The sequence below is a fragment of the Molossus molossus genome, unplaced genomic scaffold, assembly GCF_014108415.1.
Source record: "Molossus molossus isolate mMolMol1 unplaced genomic scaffold, mMolMol1.p scaffold_m16_p_10, whole genome shotgun sequence".
Lineage (NCBI taxonomy): Eukaryota > Metazoa > Chordata > Mammalia > Chiroptera > Molossidae > Molossus > Molossus molossus.
Genome location: NW_023425345.1, coordinates 33,626,025 through 33,646,540, shown reverse-complemented (window position 1 = coordinate 33,646,540; position 20,516 = coordinate 33,626,025). Strand labels below are relative to the sequence as shown.

Genomic DNA, 20,516 nt, shown 5'->3' with positions numbered 1-20,516 from the left:
AGGAGTCAAATTAAAACTAGATATTTCAATGGTTAAAGAGAGACTTCATGAAGGAGAAAGGCATGTTAGGTAAATCCTTCAGGAGGAAATGAGATATCACTGCTAGTGTGGCCAAGCAGGAGCTGTGCATGTGTGTGTGTGTGTGTGTGTGTGTGTGTGAGTGAGAGATAGAGAGAGAGAGAGAGAGAGAGAGAGAGAGAGTTTTTTTTAAAAAAGTCCTGAAACTTTTAAACCCACTGGCTAGAATTTGTCTAGGAACAAATTAAAATTACACAGATGACTGATATTTACTATTTATAAAAGTGAACATATATTATTTTTTAATCTCTACTTTACATATAATTATTTGGTGACTTTAATTAAAAGATACACAAAATCTGATGTTGAATACTTGCCTTTTATTATTGGAGTCTCTCTACTTTGCAAATTTGTATAAATGGATTGGGGAACTGCTTTCTAGGCAACTGATTATTAGAAAATGTAGACCAGATTTTTATGTGCAAGTTGGCATTTGATCCTTAGGTTTTCTTTTCTTTTGTTTTTCATTCATAAAACCTTCCTAATTCTGCGTGTCTTAGCTAGGGAACACTTCTTATGGGACAGGAAGGGACAGGAAAGCCCCTTAGTGAATATTATCAGCACAGAGCAGCCAGTTTTCAAAGACCATGACAAAAAGGCAAATAGGTATTATGTCATCACCCATCCATCACTCAGGGTGTCAGCCTTTCAATAATTCCAGTCGGCATTCTCGACAGGCTGGTGCAAGTTAAAGGGGCTGTTTGTTTCTAGAAATTGAGTAGAGACTGTCTATAGCCTTTTGTTCCAGATGGTTGTTTTTTGTTTTGTTTTGTTGTGGTTTTTTTGTTGTTGTTGTTTATTTTTTTTGTCCTGTGTCTTTTCATTTCTTTCTTTTCTTTTCGGGGGTATTTAATTGAAATCCATGCCGAGTGTGCAGACTGCAAAGATCAGAGCTGTTTTCGTCCAGCAGTGGTAACTATGCATTAAACATTTTGATTTGTTTGAGCTTGAAGTTTAGTCCTTTTTTGCCATTTGCTTCATGGAGTTTGTGTATATTTACAGCCTCTGCATTTAATGGCCACATGCCTTATTTTCACAGATGGCCAGTGGAAGACTCTCTCCTAGTATAGCCCCCTTTCAGTTTTGCCACATTTGTCACAGTGCCACTGCTTGCAGCCAGCAAGTGCCCACGCTCGGTGGGGTGCAATTATGGTGTGAGTTTGTAAGGAGCTTTTTAAAGGTTTTTTTTTTTTTTTTTTTTTTTTCAGTAAACTTTTTATGGTTTAATTTTCAAGCCTGGAAAAGCTGTGCGTGTTTTCAAACAGAGAGTCTTGTGTTCTTTACATCATTCTGGTAGAGGGTTAGTGCAGGACGGTGCAGTGAAAAGAGACGCACAGGGCACAGCGCACAGGGCTCTCGCGTAGACACCCGCAGGCTCTCTGATCACTGAAACTGTTTATCCACCTGAAGATCTGAGGGTATGCTTATGATAGTATTCTTTCTGTGTAAATTTTTATTGCATTCAGTGGGGTGACAGTGGTTAATAAAATTATGTAGGTTTCAGGTGTACAACTCTAGAATACAACATCTGTATATTGTATTGTGTGTTCACCACCCCAAATCAAGTCTCCTTCCGTCACCATTTATCCCCTTTATGCTCTTCTACCTCCTCCCAGCCCCCTGGGTGATTACCCAGCTCTGGTAATCACCATACAAAGCGAATTTGAAAACACTACGCAGAGAGCAACTAATATATATATATATTTCCATGGTACATAGATAAAAGACTAGAAAGATAATAAGCAATAGTCATGCCAAAGTGAAGGATTATAGATATGCATGGATGACCCCACCTTTCTGATTTTTACTAAATTTTACATAATTAAAATAAGAATCACTTTTGTTGCTGGACTGGAATTTTCATTTTTTTGAAACGTGGTCTCTTAAGATGATCGTTTCTTTCCTTCTCCCTTCCTCATCCCAAAGGTCAAGTGAGAAAGGCTTGCTTATGGGTCCTAGCAGTAATAATGATTGACATTTATTTTGGGCCTTACCATTTGCAAAGTGCTTTTACATTAAATTTCAATCTTGTATGTACTGTAATATGAGAAGAACAGTATGTTTATATTTGTTTTAAGAATAAAATAATGCCCTGGCCGATTTGGCTCAGCAGTTAGAGCGTTGGCCTGCAGACCAGAGAGTCCGGGTTCGGTTCCCACTAAGGGCGCGTAGCTTGGTTGCAGTTTATCCCCGGCCTGGTTGGGGTCATGTGGGTGGCAGCCACTCAATGTGTCTCTCTCACATCAATGTTTCTCTCTCTCTCTTTCTCCCCCTCCCACTCTGTCTGAAGATAAATGCAAAAATGTCCTCGGGTGAGGATAAAAAACAAAAACAAAAAAAACTGAGATTTAAGAAGATGACAGCAATTCAAGTGGTAGATCATTTGGTAAACCAAGATCCTCTGGCTAGAATTTCAGTCTCCTTTCTAATGGGCCATACTGGAGATGCTCACAGAAGTCACCTAGTGTCTGTTTGATTAGCTTGTGCTCAGCCTTGGTCATGTGTATTATTTAGTTTATTGTTTTTGAGTCTTTGTCACAAATCTCATTTAAGCAGTCACCATCTCCACAGATTTTTCCAGTTCTTTATTTGTCCTGTTTCCATTCCCTTTCTAGGTCTTCCTTTCTTCGCCACACACCAGTCCCTTCACATGAGAATGAACTAGGAAAACAGAAGGAGTATGTTCAGTCTTACTTATTTTACTTCTCGTAGGAACTCTGATACAACATGAAACTTTGCCGGCCGGGTTAGCTCAGCGGTTGAGAATTGACCCCTGCACCAAAAGGTCTCCAGTTCGATTCCTGGTCAGGGCATATGCCCAGGTTGTGGGCCAAATCCCCAGCGGGGTCATGCAGGAGGCGGCCAATTGATGTTCTCTCTCATTGATGTTTCTGTCTCTCTCCCTCTCCCTCTCTCTCTAAAATCAAGAAAGAAAAATTTTTTTTTAAAAAACATGACATTTTAATATTCATTAAAATGAGATTTAAATATCTATTCTAATCTACATCTCCCCTTCCTCTAAAACTACCATGGATAATCGAAAAGTGAACGATAACCTTGACACGCCCGCTTCTATTTGTCAGACCCGGCATTTCGGAACCAAACCACGACTCTTTAAAATAGTCCAGTTGTAGTTCTTTAGCTGAGGTAATGACTGGCTACTGAGGCTGCATTTGTAAGAATGCTGACGGTTATATAGTTTTTATTCCGTTAAAAAGGAAAAATTAAAGAGAATGATTCTATACACTTCTGTGGCTCAATTACTCAGTTACGCATTGTTTATAGAACAGTTATTATCAGACAACATTCCAGTTCTGTTTACATCTGCACACCCTCCCACCTACCGGACATCCAGGGTAGGTTGTGACTTCGGTCGTTTGTCTCTGTTGGACCCCTGATCTTCTCCCATCATCCCTCCGACTTGACTCGGTACACACAGTATCTATATCTGCCCTGGTCTGAAATAACAAAGTCGTTTGTCAGACGGTGATTGAATGCTGACCCCAAGTACAGACACTGGAAAACTCGGGTTTCATTGCTTCCCTCTCCTGCCTTCTCTTCCACTTGTACACACCCTAAGCACCGTCACGACAAATCAGCAAGGGCCATTATTTTACTGTGACGGCACTCAGTCTACCTTCTTTGTGAGTGATTTGTTTTCTGCAGATGCCTCGAGTGGATTTTCTGTGCATTATCCCCCCACGCCTCAGTGACGTCTTCCCCATCACAGCGTTTGCCTTGTTTAAGGACTAAATTATAATGTTGAACTTGGGCCTATGACTGTGTTGTTTATGAAGTACCTGAATCTATACATCTGATTATTATTGGACAAACTCTTCATAAAATATATTTCAGCAACCATATTTTTGAAGTTTTTTTTCATAATTTGAATGATCTTTCTTGAATTTCAGGACATGATTATAGAATTCCCAATTATAAATGGAGTGCCTTTCAGTTTTGAAACTCAATTAACAACTTTTGAGGAAATTGTCATTCATGGATAGAGAAAATATGTATGGTTTTATACATGTGTCAAAATATTTTTACTTTGGTTTTAGGGAGTCCAGGCAAGTAGGACAGAGAATTGCATATTTGTAAGAAAATGGAAAGGACCTTTATCCAACCTGTCATCTGACATTGACCTACCTCTTCAGTATCTCAAACATGCTGTGCTTGAAGCCCTCCAGAGAGGTGAAATTTTTTACCTTCTGAGGCAGCCCATTCCCTGGATAGACAGCTCTGACTATTAGAGAACTATTTATTCAGTGGCTCGTTGTCTTTCACCAGATAACTTACAACCACTGGTCAGAGTTCTATCTGGGAGTGAGGAAAGGGCAGGGAAAAACCTAGTCTATTTTTTTTTATCCTCACCCGAGGACATTTTTTCATTTTTTCTTCAGATAGAGTGGGAGGGGGAGAGAGAGAGAGAGAGAGAGAGAGAGAGAGAGAGAGAGAGAGAGAGAGAAAGAGAGAAAAACATCGATGTGAAAGGGCACATTGAGTGGCTGCCTCCCGCACGACCCAATCAGGGCCGGGGACAAACTGCCCTTAGCGGGAACCGAACCCAGGTCTCTCTGGACCACAGGCCAACGCTCTAACCGCTGAGCAAAACCGGCCAAGGCACATCTAGTCTATTTTTCCTTTCACTCCAGAGCACTGGTTCTCTATTACATTTGTACTGCCTGGTGGTATCCATTAAGTATGGGTACCTTCGACCACAAGGTCAAAACCTGCATATGCAGTTGATTGTATGGTCAAAACTGCCATCTGGATCTATGGCCAAATTCTCGTTTTCACAAAGAACAGGTCTTTTTTGTTTTTAAATGTGGAGGTTCTTAAGATATTTAGAGATATCTATTGTTGATCTCCTCTTCCCACTCCATTCAACTCTCTCTTTCAGAGTCCTGGGCAATTTCTCCATCATGACAACAGGATATTTGTAGGAACATAATCCAAAGCTGAGTTAAGTCCAAAACATTATGGCCATTGAGCTTCTCTGGTCTACATGAGAATTCCTGTAGGAAAGAAAAACTAAAGTCATTGTTTTTCTTAGTGAACCCATAGTAGCTTCTTGTTACACCATATCCTCTCCTCAGTGCTCTTCATGAATCCTTAAAACAGTCAGCTCGATCCTTTCATACACCGGGTGTCACTGGCCCTCATATTTCTCTCTTTATTCATGAGCATCGTAATTAGTTACTTGTCATCAACTTTCTAATGTTTCTCCCACGTTAAAATCAATTTTAAAAAAAGATAGGGATTCAATTTATCCACAAGTCATTTTACTATCTTGTAAAGTTACTCATCTGGATTAAAGATTTGAATTCATAGAAACTGTGTGTTTCCTTCAAAACCATCCCATCTGTCTTTTACTCTATAATACTTCTCAATAAACCTTGACCTGGCAATGCATTTCAGTTGTACCAGATCGCTTGATGAAGCTAAGATCCTAAGGAATTTAGCTGGAATTACACTTCAAGAAATATTTCATGAGGCCGGCTACCAAATTTCATGAAAGGAGATTAGATGGTGGAATCACATTATGGCTTCTAATTCATGCTTTTTCCACTAGGGGAATCTAGTGGAATTTATAAGGGGGAAAAATCAACATTAGAGAAGGCTGATTTTGTAGATGATTAGACAAGAGGACACTTATGGACCTTACCAACTACTTAGCTCCTATATCCCTAAAATTCTCTGATGGAGAAAATGAATGGAAAAATATTCCTAAGGAATACAAGATTTCAGAGTACCAAAGTATCTGGGAATATCTTAATGGGTGAATTAACATTTGACCAGACTAAATTAGTGAAAGATTTCTTCAACTTGCATTATTGTTGATATTGGAGGGAAGTGTGTGTGTGAGTGTGAGAGTGTGTGTATGTGTATTTGTATATAATTTATATACAATTTACAAGAAAGCCTTTTCTTCCATTTGTGCTGTTAGATAATGTGGGTGAATTATTACTTTTTAGAAAATGGTGATCTCAATAAGCAAGGGTGAAACCAAGAGGTTGAAGGGGTGGACACATGCATTGTTTCTTCGTATTTTACTTAAGCTGATGAAAAATATCTCCAACTAATAAATTATTATGACATTATAAATAATCTTTCATCTTCTTTGGTGGTCTGTGAGATTCACATAAATGGAGGGTTAAAAACCTTTTTTGTTTCTTTGTTCTTCCCATGTCATTAGTATAGAAGGAGACCATAAAAAAAAAAAAAAAAAAAAAGTGCAGCCAGAAGGGGTTTAACTGTTACTGAGTCAACATTTGACAGTCACACTCTGTTCTGTCATTTCATGCATGTGCTTTTTATGAGTTTTATAGCTTTGTGAGCTTTATTTCAGGGATGTCCATTATGATAGCTGATCCACAGCCCATCTCTCCTTTTGTGTATGTATGTCTGGTAGGGAGCAAAGCTCATCACTTCTACGAATCCCAATTTCAAGGAGTAATAGAGGAACCATTTACTCGTGAACTGTTTAATTCCGGCTCAGGTAGCTAAGGAAATAAATAGCCACCTCTTCTAAAGCACAATGTGTGTGGGATTTTTTGTTTGTTTGTTTGTTTTGACTTCTCTATTAAATATTAATAAAGGAGCCGTTATAAATAGTGAATTTCATTGTTTTCTGTGTAAGTTGAAGTAATGGAATAGAAATTTTCAATTTAAATATCTAGTAAACTTATATTATAAAGCTGTAAACCATCATGCCTGAGCATCAAATGGAAAATAAATTTAACAAAAAGATTACTGACTGGGTAGCTCAGTAGGTTGGAGCATTACCCTGTACACCAAAAGGTTGCGGGTGTGATTCCCAGTCAGGGCACACGCCTAGGTTATGGGTTTGATCCTGGGTTGTGGACCCTATAGGAGTCCACCCATCAATGTTTCCCTTATACCCATGTTCCTCTCTCTCTCTCTCTCTACCCCATCCCTCCCTCTCTTTCTTTCTCTCTCTCTAAAAAATAAAAAAAAAGATTAAGTACATTGTTGTAGAATGTAGATGATGGAAAAAAAGTGGGAAACAAATCTCAAGAATTTTTAGAGTTGATACCAGCATTCTCCTTTTTAATGCATTAGTCCACTACTTGGCCATAGAGAATAGAAGGACCTAACCATGGCAGAGTAATTAATACTCATTGAACTAACTATTCCTGTGATTCTTATGTTAAGAAGAATCTTTATCTTTTCAATTTCCCTCATAGACTTTTTTAAAACTAATTTTAAAAGTATATCTTTCTTGCCCTGGCCAGTTTGGCTCAGCGGTTAGAGCGTTGGCCTGTGGTCCAGAGAGACCCGGGTTCGGTTCCCGCTAAGGGCACGTACAGTACTTCGGTTGCAGTTTGTCCCCGGCCCTGGTTGGTCATGCGGGTGGCAGCCACTCGATGTGTCCCTTCACGTCGATGTTTCTCACTCTCTCTCCCTTTCTCTCTCTCCCTCCCACTCTATCTGTACAAAAAATGGAAAAATATCCTCGGGTGAGGATTAAAAAAAAGAAAAAGTATATCCTTCTTAATTTGTTTTAAAACTAATGAGAATCTAATGTATATTTAAACCCTATTTTACAAATTAGGATTCTGGGATACAGGAGGATAATAGATTTATCTAAAGTAATACAGTTAATATAAATGACAATTTGGTTAAGACATGTTCCTGATCCCCTAACCCATTATTTTCTAAATGGGTTATTGTCTATATATACAAATATTGACTCTTCCCATTAATCCCTGTGGCCTTTTGCCATTCAGAATGTTCTTGGCTTAGAAAATACAGATCTTTTCTGACCACTTCTAATTGACTCATTGACCACATTTCTTTAGATATGTAATGGCTCTCCTTGTTGATTCCTACGATAGCCTGCTGTCATGTGCAAATAATACACATGCCATTTTCCATTCTGCAAGCCCATGGATCAGCCACAGAACCCAAGACCAGCTGCCAAACTCCCTAAGTGAATATTAACACATTAATAATATAGTTTTTTTAATGTTGACTTTTAGAGTTATGCATTTGACCCCAAGAAGCTACATAATCTAAAACGCTCTTTTCTTCTGTAGATAAGATAAAATTCATTTGGATATTTGTATAAGTCAACATAGGATCATAAGATTTTCTTCAAGTAAAATCAGACACTGCCTAATGTTTCCCACCTTGGTAAACCTGCATAGTTGTATAAAATTTGATTGGCCAGATAAGAAACATCTTTTCAAAGGAAATCTAGTTGTTATCCAATTGCTTGTTTTTGTTAAAGAAAGCATACAGGTCATCTTGTTTGGTCCTAATTTATAAACCCTCAAGACTATTTCATTTTGACTACTTTGTAGTAATACATCTCCTTGCATGCTCTACTCTGAAACTACTTAGAGCAGTGTAGAATTTTGGCAAGTATTTCTTTAATTTTTTTTTTTATTTTTTGGTTTGTTTTATATCTAATAGAAAAAAGGTAGAAAAGAGAAAACCAATGAATCTTGCCAATTCCAAGATCAGAGACTGGATAGTGTTAAGAGGGTAGTAAATTATAACTAAACTTGTGTTCCAGAACACTGATGTAAAGTTGGGCACAGACTGCTCCTTATTTGTACAAATTGTTGATTAATATGGTTTTCATTGGAGCCAGTTGTAACTAAGACAATACATTTGGTCAAAATTGTCACCTGTGGCCCTGGCTGGTATGCTCAGTGGTTAGAGCATTGGGTGGATCACTGAAGGATCAAGGGTTTGATTCCTAGTCAAGGACATGTGCCTGGGTTATAGGTCTGATCCTTGGCCTGGTCAATGAAGAAGGCAACCAATTGATAAGTCTCTTTCACATTGACTTTTTTTCTCTCTCTCTCTCTAAAAATCAATGGAAAAAATATACTCAGGTGAGGATTAACAACAACAAAACATTGTCACCTGTGCCCATCAACATTTTTTTCTGTTTCCACAAACTCAATTTCTTTGATGTTTCCTATTTTCAACATCTTACTGTTTACTCCTTTCCTACCTAATATATACTGCCCTCATTTTGTTTCAGCTGCCTCTATTTAGCGTGAATTAATTGGATTATAAGAACTTTGAGACTAAAAGTATTATCATTCTCAGTAATATTTGCTCACTTGAATAGAGGCTTTTGGAAAAGAAAATATTTAACCCAAGGAACAAAATCTCAAAAGGTTGAGTTTTTAAACATGATAGTACATAGGTAGACTCTTGGGAAGGGGACGACCAGGGATGTGTTAGAAGAAAATGAGAGGAATCTTCTCAGTGTATTAGCCTTTGTGCTTTATAATATTTGGCTGATACTTTCTTCTATATGCCTAAATAGATTGAATTTAAACTTTGAAAACTATTCTTAAATCAATCTCATTCTTTTGGTGACTCAATATATTATCTAGACTTCTATCCACATGTTGATTCATATCTACCTCTATACATAAGAACTAAATATAAACTTTTACTATAGGATTAATTTTATATGGAATTACATAATAGCTCATAATAACCATATAAGCACTATATTTTTATATACCATATATTTACCATATAATCACTTGGATTTTATTATATCCTCCTTACCTCAATTCTTTTATGGTCTTCTGAATTTATTGTCAGTGAGGGTTTCTAAAATGTGACCATATTAGCATTTTGATTTACATGCTGTTGTGAGGTGTTTTAATTAAAGGCACCCACACATTCTCTGTTCCCTCCAATTACCTCTCATTTTCCCTGTTCACATGAGAATTAGCCTAAATGACTATGCGAAGGGTCACAGAAAGGGTGCATCCTGCCATTTAACATCCACTATCTCCAACTGACATCCTCTTGAGACGTGTTGTAAATTCCACTTCAGGGTAACTAATTCGTCATTTTTTTATACTCTGCGCTTTAGAGGTAAATGATTAAAGGTTACTTCTTGTAAAAACTCGTTGTGACCTTACTACTCACTTATCAGTTGTTAATGTTAACCTCTTGGTAAGATGGTACAGGCTCCATCCAACTGAACTCAGAACCATAGAAGTCACTTACCACTTGGTTCTTTTTCTACCCTGATCACCTTCACTTTGCTTTCTCTTCTTGAAAGACTTCGAAATGGAAATATCTCTAGAAAATAAGTAGCACAATTGTCCTATACACTGTTAAATCAAAACCTGAGAGATGATCCATGCCCAGTACATTCCCCCAAAGATAGAACAGTAGTCGTCATTGACCTGGGGGCTATCATATCATATTGATGAAATGTGGTCTTTTGTTTGTTTTTAATGTAACTGTCTTGTAGTTTAACATCTACATTTGCTACAACAAGAGTCTGTCAAGCTGATATCCTCGGTGCTTCTGAGCTCAGCTGAATAATACAGCAGACTCTCAGCAAAAAATAAAAATAAGAAAATCCAGAACATATAAAGTAGTTAAAATACCAATTTTACACACAAAACAAAAAGTTCTACATTTTTTAAATTGATAATTTATTTCAATGTTAGCACTAGATACTCCTATAGAACAAAAGTAGACAGAACTAGCTTATTTCCAGTTTCCCTACTGTATTTTATAGTGATTTACAATTAAAACTATTTTTCTTTTAAATTCATGTATAGAATTTGACAAATAGAGGACAGGAGTTCCCAGGCCACTGCAGTAAGAGAATGTTTCACTAGTGTGTACACCTGTAATACTGTCAGGGATTGTATGGAGATAAAGCATGTACCGTATTCATTTCAATACCCTCATCTCTTGGCAGGAACATTACTTGGGCCCTTTACCTATAATACAATTATCTTATATAGTTGCTTATTTCCTGTAAACATTTTATTATGTCAGTAACTGTTCTATAGTATATGTGATTCGCTTGTTCAATCCATGACTGTGTTCTTCAGAAAACAAGAGCACATTTTATGAAATCCAATAGAAATTATAAAGAAACACGAGCACATTTCATGAAATCCAATAGATGCTTTTCTTAAAACTCCTTTGGAAACATCGCCCCCAGAGCAGTGATGGAGAGCGCTAGAGAAAATTGTAAACCTTTCGCTGGATGCTTATTCTGTCCCTAAACTCACCCAGCTAATTTGGAAATGGTTGAATATCTCTTGTGGTTTAGATGAAGCAGTATATTTTCCTTAAAAATAATTTTGTTTGTAATACCATATTCTCCATGAATTCAAATCATGCACTGCATGCTTTTAAATTACTTGATTTCTTTGCAGATCTAAATTTGGTATATTTGTATCTCAAATAATTTGCCAACTCAATATTTTGGCTTAGCAATCCACACCAAATTGTGGTCCAAGTAGCAGGCACTCACATTGAATGTACGGAGTCTTGACAAGCAATTAGCAATGAATATTTAAATGTCTTCATTACCCTTACATGAGGAATGTAGATGGCATTTAAGAAGATGGCATCCAGCCCTGGCCGGTTTGGCTCAGTGGTTACAGCATTGGCCTGTAGTCCAGAGAGACCCGGGTTCATTTCCTGCTAAGGGCACGTACCTTGGTTGTAGTTTGTCCCCGGCCCTGGTTGGGTCGTGTGGGAGGCAACCACTTGATGTGTCCCTTTCACATTGATCTTTCTCTCTCTCTCTCTCCCTCCCACTCTATCTGAACAAAATGTCAAAAAATGTCCTTGGGTGAGGGTTAAAAAAAAAGATGGCAACCAGAGGGCACTACTGTGAATTAGGTTTCTATCAGTTGGTCACCTGACTACTGGAAGACTTTCTCTGGACCCATGCCTCTTTATACTTCTAATGTCTGTCTGAAAGTAAGGCAGGCATTTCCAATGTTCTAAAACAGGTTGCTTTCATGAAGGTTCTAGGTACATTTTGTGATCTGGGAAGGTTATCTCCAAAGATCCCAGCTGATATCTTTTTGGCCTACCAAGTCCAAATGCCAAGATTATAAAGGGGATTCTAAGAATAAGAAGAGTTCCTCCAAAAATCCTGCTCATTATTTACTTCAATTACATAATGTGCTGAATGTGCAAAGGTGAATAAACCAACATCCCATCCCTCCCAGAAGCTGATGTCTTATCTATGGCCCAAGAAAAAAATGTCTTTGAATAATTATCATTTCCAGATTGAACTCTCACTATAAACTTTTTTTTTTTTTCAGGAGAAAACAACACTGGAGAGTCTGACTCAGCAACTGGCAGTTAAACAGAATGAAGAAGGAAAATTTAGCCATGCCATGATGGATTTCAATATGAGTGGAGATTCTGATGGTTTGTGAAATTGTTCATATGTGTTCCAATAGTGTGCAGAAGTGTCTCTCTGGTGCCACTTACAACTACTAAAAAATATGCAAGGCAGTCACCTCATACCTGCTCGTCACAATGGGAGCAGGAGAGCAGATGTGTGAGCAGTCCCCATGTGCCCAGGACTCCGCTGGGGCCTTGGCGTGGATCATCTCATTAACCCTCTCCTAGCACAACCTGTGAGATAAGTACCGATGAGGACATGGGCCCTTCGGAATTTTGAATCATTTCCCCCAAGGCTATAGGGCTGTGAGTGCCGGAGGCAGGTCTTGGATTCAAGATGGAAGGATTCCAGAGCAAATATTCTCGACCACCACCTACCCCGTCTCTCTCTCACTTCCCTGTTTCTTGTACCTGAAACACATTTTTCCAAAATTTGTATCTATAAGCTCATTTTCCAGTTTTCATTTGTCAAACCCTGACCAGAATACACGGCTCAGAGGACGTGGTTAGGATGGATGGTTTCTTGCATTTCCACCGTTTCCTCTTCTGCCACACAGTGCAGTGCCCTGCCTCCCCCGTAGCCCAGCCAGGCTCCAGCCACCAGCCTCCTGCCTTCTTCTGCGCCCTGGGATTTCTGTCGTCTGCACCGTCTCCGAACATTAGAAACACCCACAGTGACAATTCATTAAAATGAGGCCTCCAATTTTAATAGCCCAGCGAAGAGGGACACAGTTTAAGTGCCATTTCTCTGACACCGGGCTGTGACTGGAACGTCTCTCGGCGTCAGTGCGCGTCACAAGGGCTCTGCCCTTACATCTGTCACCACTGCAGAGGAAGTTGCCTGCGTGGAGAAGAGTCTGCACCACGGCAAACACGCTTTAGGACACAGCCCTTCACTGGAGTCTCCCAAAATACACAAATGCCTATTTGTGCGTTGGGCCAATTCTGCTTTTAAGTCCAGTTCTGCACTAGCCAAGGCACTAGCTAAACTTGAGCATTTAACCAGCTAATTCTGTCAAAACTGAATTTTATTTAGTTGGATATCCAAGAAGAGTCTGTGTTTTTCTGGCCTATTGAATGCAAACGTTTCCTTCTATTTCCTGCTTTGCTTGGATAAGATAAACCTGGCCAAAGCACATACAGAGAGCTCGCTCTCGCTTAGCTCTGATTAAGTCACATAACATTCATTTTATTGCTTATGTTGCCGTAAGGTGTAAGAACAAGAAAAGGCAGATGTGCAAATGATCATTTGCTAGTTACAAACCCACTTTAGAAAGATGTTGCCATATATTAGCACTCATTTTTGTCAATAAAAAAACAATTACTGGTATAGCACATTTCATAAATTTTAAGTTGTTTTAGCATGATAAAATATATGCAAGATAATCAACATTAAAACATCAAACTTTTGTTACTGTTGTTTGTTAAATTCAGTCATGCTTCTATGCAAATATTTCCCAATCTTCATGAGACCAACGAGCATAAAATGCATGAGAAATAATGAGAAACCCCACCAACAGGTGTGCTGTGTTTTTTTTGGTTTGCTGCTGTAGAGGTCTTGAAGTCTGGGTAACTCCTTCCAGTTAAGAAAAGCAAGGAAGAGGAATATGAAGGAGGAAAAGACAGTGCTTTTATCACTACTACACACTAAAAATCCCCGAATTTTGCATGCTACCAATATATCTCTCTTCCGTCTTTTGGAAAACTTAATGTCAGTTTCATGTGTTTTGCCTCTCTCTCTCACTCTCTCTCTTCCTCCCTCCCTCCTTTGTTGCCTAAACTCAAGTACCTCCGGAAGCTGTTTACTCTGCTGAAACTGTGCTGCAAAGTCACATAAAGCCTGAAAGAGTGACTGCAGCTTCCGAAGTTTCCACGGTGACTCTTGGTTGTGTTTTATCATCATGAGTCTTGCCGATTGGAATGTGACTTTCAGTGGATCTATGGAGAACTTAGGCAGACATCAGGGGCAAAATTAAGGGAAATTAATATATATTAATATATATATTTTCCCCCCTTAAATGAGTGGCCATTGACTCTTTAGAAAACCATAGTCAAGTAACCATTTGTCTTTTGTTTTTGTTGTTTACAATTTTCAAATATCTTTTGGGGAGCAGACTGTCATTGCTGCATCAGCATATTTCATGCATTTATTATTAGTGCATAATTTCAAAGAAAAGCCAGACACTTTACAGGAGAATGTCTGTATTGTATTTTAACCTCAAAGTTTGATCCAGCAGCGTTTTGATTTATGGAACCTCAGAGAGGGAAAAGGGCAGAGTACTCTGTGTTCTGCTAGGCCTTCGGCAACAGAGACACATGCTTAGCTGCGCTCATCTGGTCTGTTGAACATAGTAGAGTGTTTCACGATTTTTTTAGCTTCTTCATCTATTTAATTTTTCTACAGTATGTGCAGGTCTGTTGATCTAATCCAACTATTCTTTTTCCAATTTGCATCCAAGATCACATATTCACGTTTATTGTGTGCTCTTGAAAGTAAATGATGAGTCTGGCCAGTGTGGCTCAGTGGTTGAGCATTGACCCATGCCCCAAGAGGTCACGGGTTCCATCCCCAGTGGGGGGCATGCAGGAGGCAGCCAACCATTGTTCTCTCTCATTGATGTTTCTATCTCTCTCTCCCTCTTCCTTCCTCTCTCTCTAAAATCGATAGAGAAAAAAAATTATATAAAAAAAGAAAGTAAATTATGAAATAATTCACTATTAAAGAAAGGGAAATATATTCTAAATGGATTAAAAATACAAATACAACATTTGCCACCTCAAGGCTTATCACAGAAGCTTCATAAACAAGCATCTGTCTCAAGAACTGGAAGTACCATAATCATGTGTACTTTTATTTTCAGATATTTTAATAGTCTAAAAACATAGTATTGCAAGGAATAGAAATGTTAAAAGTTTCACCACTAATGTGCAACAATGTCTCCTATTTTTAGGAAGTGCTGGAGTCTCAGAATCAAGAATTTATAGAGAATCCAGGGGGCGTGGTAGCAATGAACCCCACATAAAGCGTCCAATGAATGCCTTCATGGTGTGGGCTAAAGATGAACGAAGGAAAATCCTTCAAGCCTTTCCTGACATGCACAACTCCAACATCAGCAAGATATTGGGTAAGACAAGTATTAAAGGTTAAGTGATGTATGGATTAAACGTAGAGTTCTGTTTTCTGTGCTTGTTGAAAGGTATGGGGTTTGGAGGCCAGCCAGCTCATGTTATCTGCTTATCTAAAAATCAGGCGTTTCTTCTGATGGTAAGACAGTCTGTGTTCATCGAGAAATGTGCCCAGTTACTACAGCTAGTTTAGTTGTGCGTCTCTGTATTGATTGTTGTAATATTTTCTCTTTTATTAAATCTAGAAATATTTGTACTAAGACTAGGAAAAAGGTTTCTTTTCTATGGGGTATTAAGAATTATTTTGATATTTTCTTTTCTTTTTCTACTTCTTCTTATTCTCCTTTAGAATCAGTTTATATGTATACATGAACTGTGGCCCACACTTAAAAAGCTATGTGCAAAAGAAGCAAAAAATTCTGCCTGTGCATTGTTGTGGTTTTTTAAATTTTATCAATTACAGTTTACATTCAATATTATTTTGTACTAGTTTCAGGTGTATAGCACAGTGGTCGTTCTTACACTTCACAAAGCGTTGCCCTGATATTTCCAGTACCCACCTGACACCATACATAGTTATCACAATATTATTGACTATATTCCCTGTGTTTTACTTTACATCCCTGTGACTCTTTTATTTATTTATTTATTTTTTTATCCTCACCCGAGGACATTTTTTCATTTTTTTGTTCAGATAGAGTGGGAGGGAGAGAGAGGAAGAGGGAGAGAGAGGAAGAGAGAGAGAGAGAAACATTGACGTGAAAGGGACACATCGAGTGGCTGCCACCCGCACGACCAACCAGGGCCGGGGACAAACTGCAACCGAAGTACGTGCCCTTAGTGGGAACTGAACCCGGGTCTCTCCGGACCGCAGGCCGACGCTCTAACCACTGAACCAAACCGACCAGGGCCGTGTGCCTATTTTATAACTACTAATTTCTACTTCTAATCTCTTCACCTTTTCCACCCAGTCACCCAAACCCCTCCTCGAGAGGAAACCAACTTTCTCTCAGATGAGCCACTCAGTATTGGTGCTGACCATGTCTATCTTTTCCTTTTTCAACTGTGGAATGATCGTGTGCCGTGGGGTTGGGGTTGGAGAGGGTGTTCGTTCTAGGAGACCTGGAAACGTCTGCAGTCAGACACCAGAAGATGCTGGGTGTGGGTGTCCACTCTGCCACTGCTGCGGCCTGCTGAGCAGATAAGACGTGCCCTGCAGCATCGGCCCGGGCACAGGAGAGAGGGCTGAGAGGAAGGACACTGACTGTAGGAACCTGGTGTTGACCAAATTAAGTCACAGCGAAAAGAAAGGGAAGACTCCATTTCCTCCTCGCCTCCTCGCCACTGTGACTGGTGCCTTCAACATCTTCCTCCCTCCCCTCTCCTCCCCTCCCCTCCCCTCCCCTCCCTCCCTCCCTCCCTCCCTCCCTCCCTCCCTCCCTTCCTTCCTTCCTTCCTTCCTTCCTTCCTTCCTTCCTTCCTTCCTTCCTCTCTCTCTTGTTCTCCCTCCCCTCCCCTCCCCTCCCCTCCCCTCCCCTCCCCTCCCCTCTCCCGAGGACATTTTTGCATTTATCTTCAGATAGAGCAGGAGGGAGAGAGGGAGGAAGAGAGAGAGAAACATGGATGTGAAACGGACACATCAAGTGGCTGACACCCACATGACCCCAATTGGGGCAGGGACAAACAGCAACCGAGGTATGTGCCTTTAGCGGGAACCAAACCCGGGACTCTGGTCCGTGGGCCGGCGCTCCAACTGGCCAGGGCACCATCCTCATCTTTACGTAGCGTGGTGGCCAGGTCCTGGGCAACCTCAGCACGTTTCGATAGTCTCCCCTCTGCCTTCTAAGAGCTCGACAGTAAAAACTTAACTCTATTAAATTTTAGTTTTAACAAATAAGTAAGAAAGTGTGTCTAAGTTATTGAAACTTGATTAAAATCTGTAATACACTTGGAATTAGATGTAGTTCACGTAGTGTCCCTTTGGAGTCCTGACATTGAGACACTGATGATCTAAAGGTAGTTACCCACATACACGTGTTTTTATGATCCTATATTCTCAGCATGGCAATAGATGCCAACCAGTCCACAAGCAGCATTTGTACAGAGACCAAAGTACACAAACAAAACATGTTAATCACTTAGACTTGTGTCTCAGTTTTCATCTAAAAGGATTTTGAGATTTTTAAATAAATGTTATTTTAAAAGGATATGAGGCTTTAGGTGTACCTAGAAGATATGAATACTTATATAAAGTATATATCTATGTATGAATAAAAAACTGAAACTGATCAAAAGGACATGCACACTTTTTGCATCTCTTACCATCTTTGATCTGTTTTTCCTTTTCATGACTATATTCTACCTTTTGTATGGAATTTTTGATTCTTAAAAAAAAAAAAAAAACAAAAAACATACCATACCTGTCCTATTTGGAAAAACTCTAGAACAGAATAAAATGCTTCATGTAACCATAGGACATATTTTACTGTATCAGTCATTTTTGAATTAGAAATCCCAAACTATAAAATACTAAAATTCTTTAAATTGGCCCTGGCCGGTTTGGCTCAGAGGTTAGAGCGTTGGCCCACTGACCGATGAGTCACAGGTTCGATTCCGGTCCAGGTCATGCATCTCAGTTGCGGTTCGTCCCTGGCCCTGGTTGGGTCATGTGGGAGGCAACCAGTTGATGTGGCTCTATCACATCGATGTTTCTCTCTGTCTGTCTCTCTACCTCCCTCCCACTGTATCTGATAATAAGTAGAAAAATATCCTCGGGTGAGGAATTAAAAAAATAAAAAATAACAAATAAAAAGTTTTAAATTGTCTATATCTCTCAACTCATATGTCTGAATACTGAAAAGGTAACACTCACTGATTAAAACTTTATCCTAAGTATAAGAGAAATATCAGTTTTGATGATGTAATATATTTTAGAAAAATTGAGCAAAAGCCTTTATTGGAAAGAGATGACTAGCTAAAAGAGTTCCTTTCTGGTTAAAAGGAAAGAATATTTACAATAACCGTATGATTATATGATAACAGACGACTTGAAAGCGAGCACTGCTTGATTTCAATGAAAGTGTGTTAATTAAAGATATAGCAGGAAAAAGAAACACTGAGGTGTTTGGGATTTCAATATTTAGTCATAGCTTCAAATAAATAAGTGATCTTTAAATTTCCACGAGATTATTCTGAATGGCCCATTTCATCTAAAAGTACAAAGAAAGCTTGATGTTTTCCTTTTTACTGATTGTTTTGGATAACCGCCTCCGACAGCATGCCGCTAATTCATTCTGCTTAAAACAGGCGCTTGAGCTGGGTTGACATTTTACGTAGTCTCTGGGGATCCTAGTTGACATTTTAAAGGGCTTCTAAGCATTTTATAATACCCTAAAATCTGGTTTTAATAAGCCATTCTGCTGAAATTGTTAACATAAGGAATCACCTTTTACTGTTTGGCACTAGATCAGGGAATGGGGGACATCTTTTTCCGATTAGATATACAGTAGTTGGAGTGAAATGTGCAAATTCATTACAGACCCCACGGAGATGACAACATTGCTGAGCTCCAACTCTTCATTTCCACTGTATTGCCAGATCTGGACAGGAAAAAGCACTTGCAAGACTGTTTTTTCCCTGTATTTTGAACATCAAATATTTTTTATTGAGTCTTCTTCTTTAACATCAGAAGGAGTATCTAAATGTCCTTCTCTATTTTCAATTGTCAAAGGCTAGTCATCTGATAAACCAGGGAACTTACTCCCTGCACATGGTCCAGGAGAAGCCACCCACCACTCCCAACTCAAGTTGATGTTTTCGTACTTTTGGAAACATAGGAAGTGCTTTCCTGCCATTCCTGCCTGGTGGGTTCAGGGGTTTCTGTCGCAGCTACATACAGTCATTGTGCCTGCAAAGCCATTGACACCAAATCCTAATGTCATTTGGTCAACCCTATTCAGAAACTATTATTAAAAAAATTAAAATGGCATTCGCCACCACACAGAGACACTGTTCTGCCCTGTCAGGAAACAGAAGTTAGCCATTTTACCCTAGTCAGTGCTTAAGCCATGTTTTTGTTATAATACACCAATAATCACCCAGCTGGTGTGGCTCAGTGGTTGAACGTCGACCCATGCACCAAGAGGTCACCAGTTCGATTCCCGGTCAGTGCACATGCCCAGGTTGTGGGCCAGATGCCCTTTGTGTCATGCAGGAGGCGGCCAACTGATGTTCTCTATCATCGATGTTTCTGTCTCTCTCTCCCTCTCCCTTTCTCTCTCTCTCTAAAATCAACAAAGAAAAAATATTTAAAAAATAATAATAATACACCAATAATGAACTACCAGGAAGGAAACTACAAAAACAATTCCATTTGCAATTGCATAAAAAAAAAAAAATTTAATACCTAGGAATGAATTTAACCAAGGAGATAAAAGACCTGTACTCGAAAAATTATTAAGCTCTCTTAACTCTTAATTTTAAAAGATTGGTAACTATGATATGGCCATATTTTTTAATGTAACTTAGGATTCAGTGATAATTCTAGAGAAAATATATTACTAAATGTCTATTTTGTGATTCTGGGTCATGCCAGATTTAGAAGCCAACTTCTCTGAAAATGTATTCATCTTTTATTATGGCTAGATATAATTTTATATATCCTTTTTCTGTGCATGTTAGCCATCCCCAACCTCTCTAAGGTTCCTCGAATCCCCCTTCCTACTGCAAGGCCTTGACCATTCCATTCTTCCTCCGTAGGATGCTCTTCTCCCTCTGCAGCCTGTGGGAGCCATTTCTGCAGCACAGCCTTCCTCAGCCACAGACTGATTCCACCTCCTTCCCATACATTCTTACAGCTTTCTGTACTTTCCTCAGCTGTAATTAAAATAATAAATTTTGTAGTTAGCGGTTTATATATATTTCTCCTCCACTGCAAGAAGATAAGAACCATAACCATTCACTGCTGCACATCCAGTAATTAATACAGCATCATGCACATAGCGGGAAATGCAAAAAGGGTTTTCACAGACTGAGGCTGGCTACTAGGAGGCATAAACAGTTTCTTTCCTTAGAGAAACATTCTTTTTGAGCGGTAGACTTAGGAAAGAATCACTGACCATTCCTGTTCAAAATGGAAA

General features: G+C 39.1%; 1 protein-coding gene across 6 annotated transcripts in view; it reads left to right on the top strand.

The window, feature by feature from the left end:
* Positions 1-20,516, top strand: part of SOX5 (SRY-box transcription factor 5) — a 960,413-nt gene that overhangs the window by 933,195 nt on the left and 6,702 nt on the right. For all 6 annotated transcript variants that reach the window (XM_036251464.1, XM_036251468.1, XM_036251466.1 and 3 more), the window contains 2 exons: positions 12,168-12,276; positions 15,204-15,377. In XM_036251464.1, the coding sequence (XP_036107357.1) occupies positions 12,168-12,276; positions 15,204-15,377 (283 nt within the window). The remainder of the gene's footprint in view (positions 1-12,167; positions 12,277-15,203; positions 15,378-20,516) is intronic.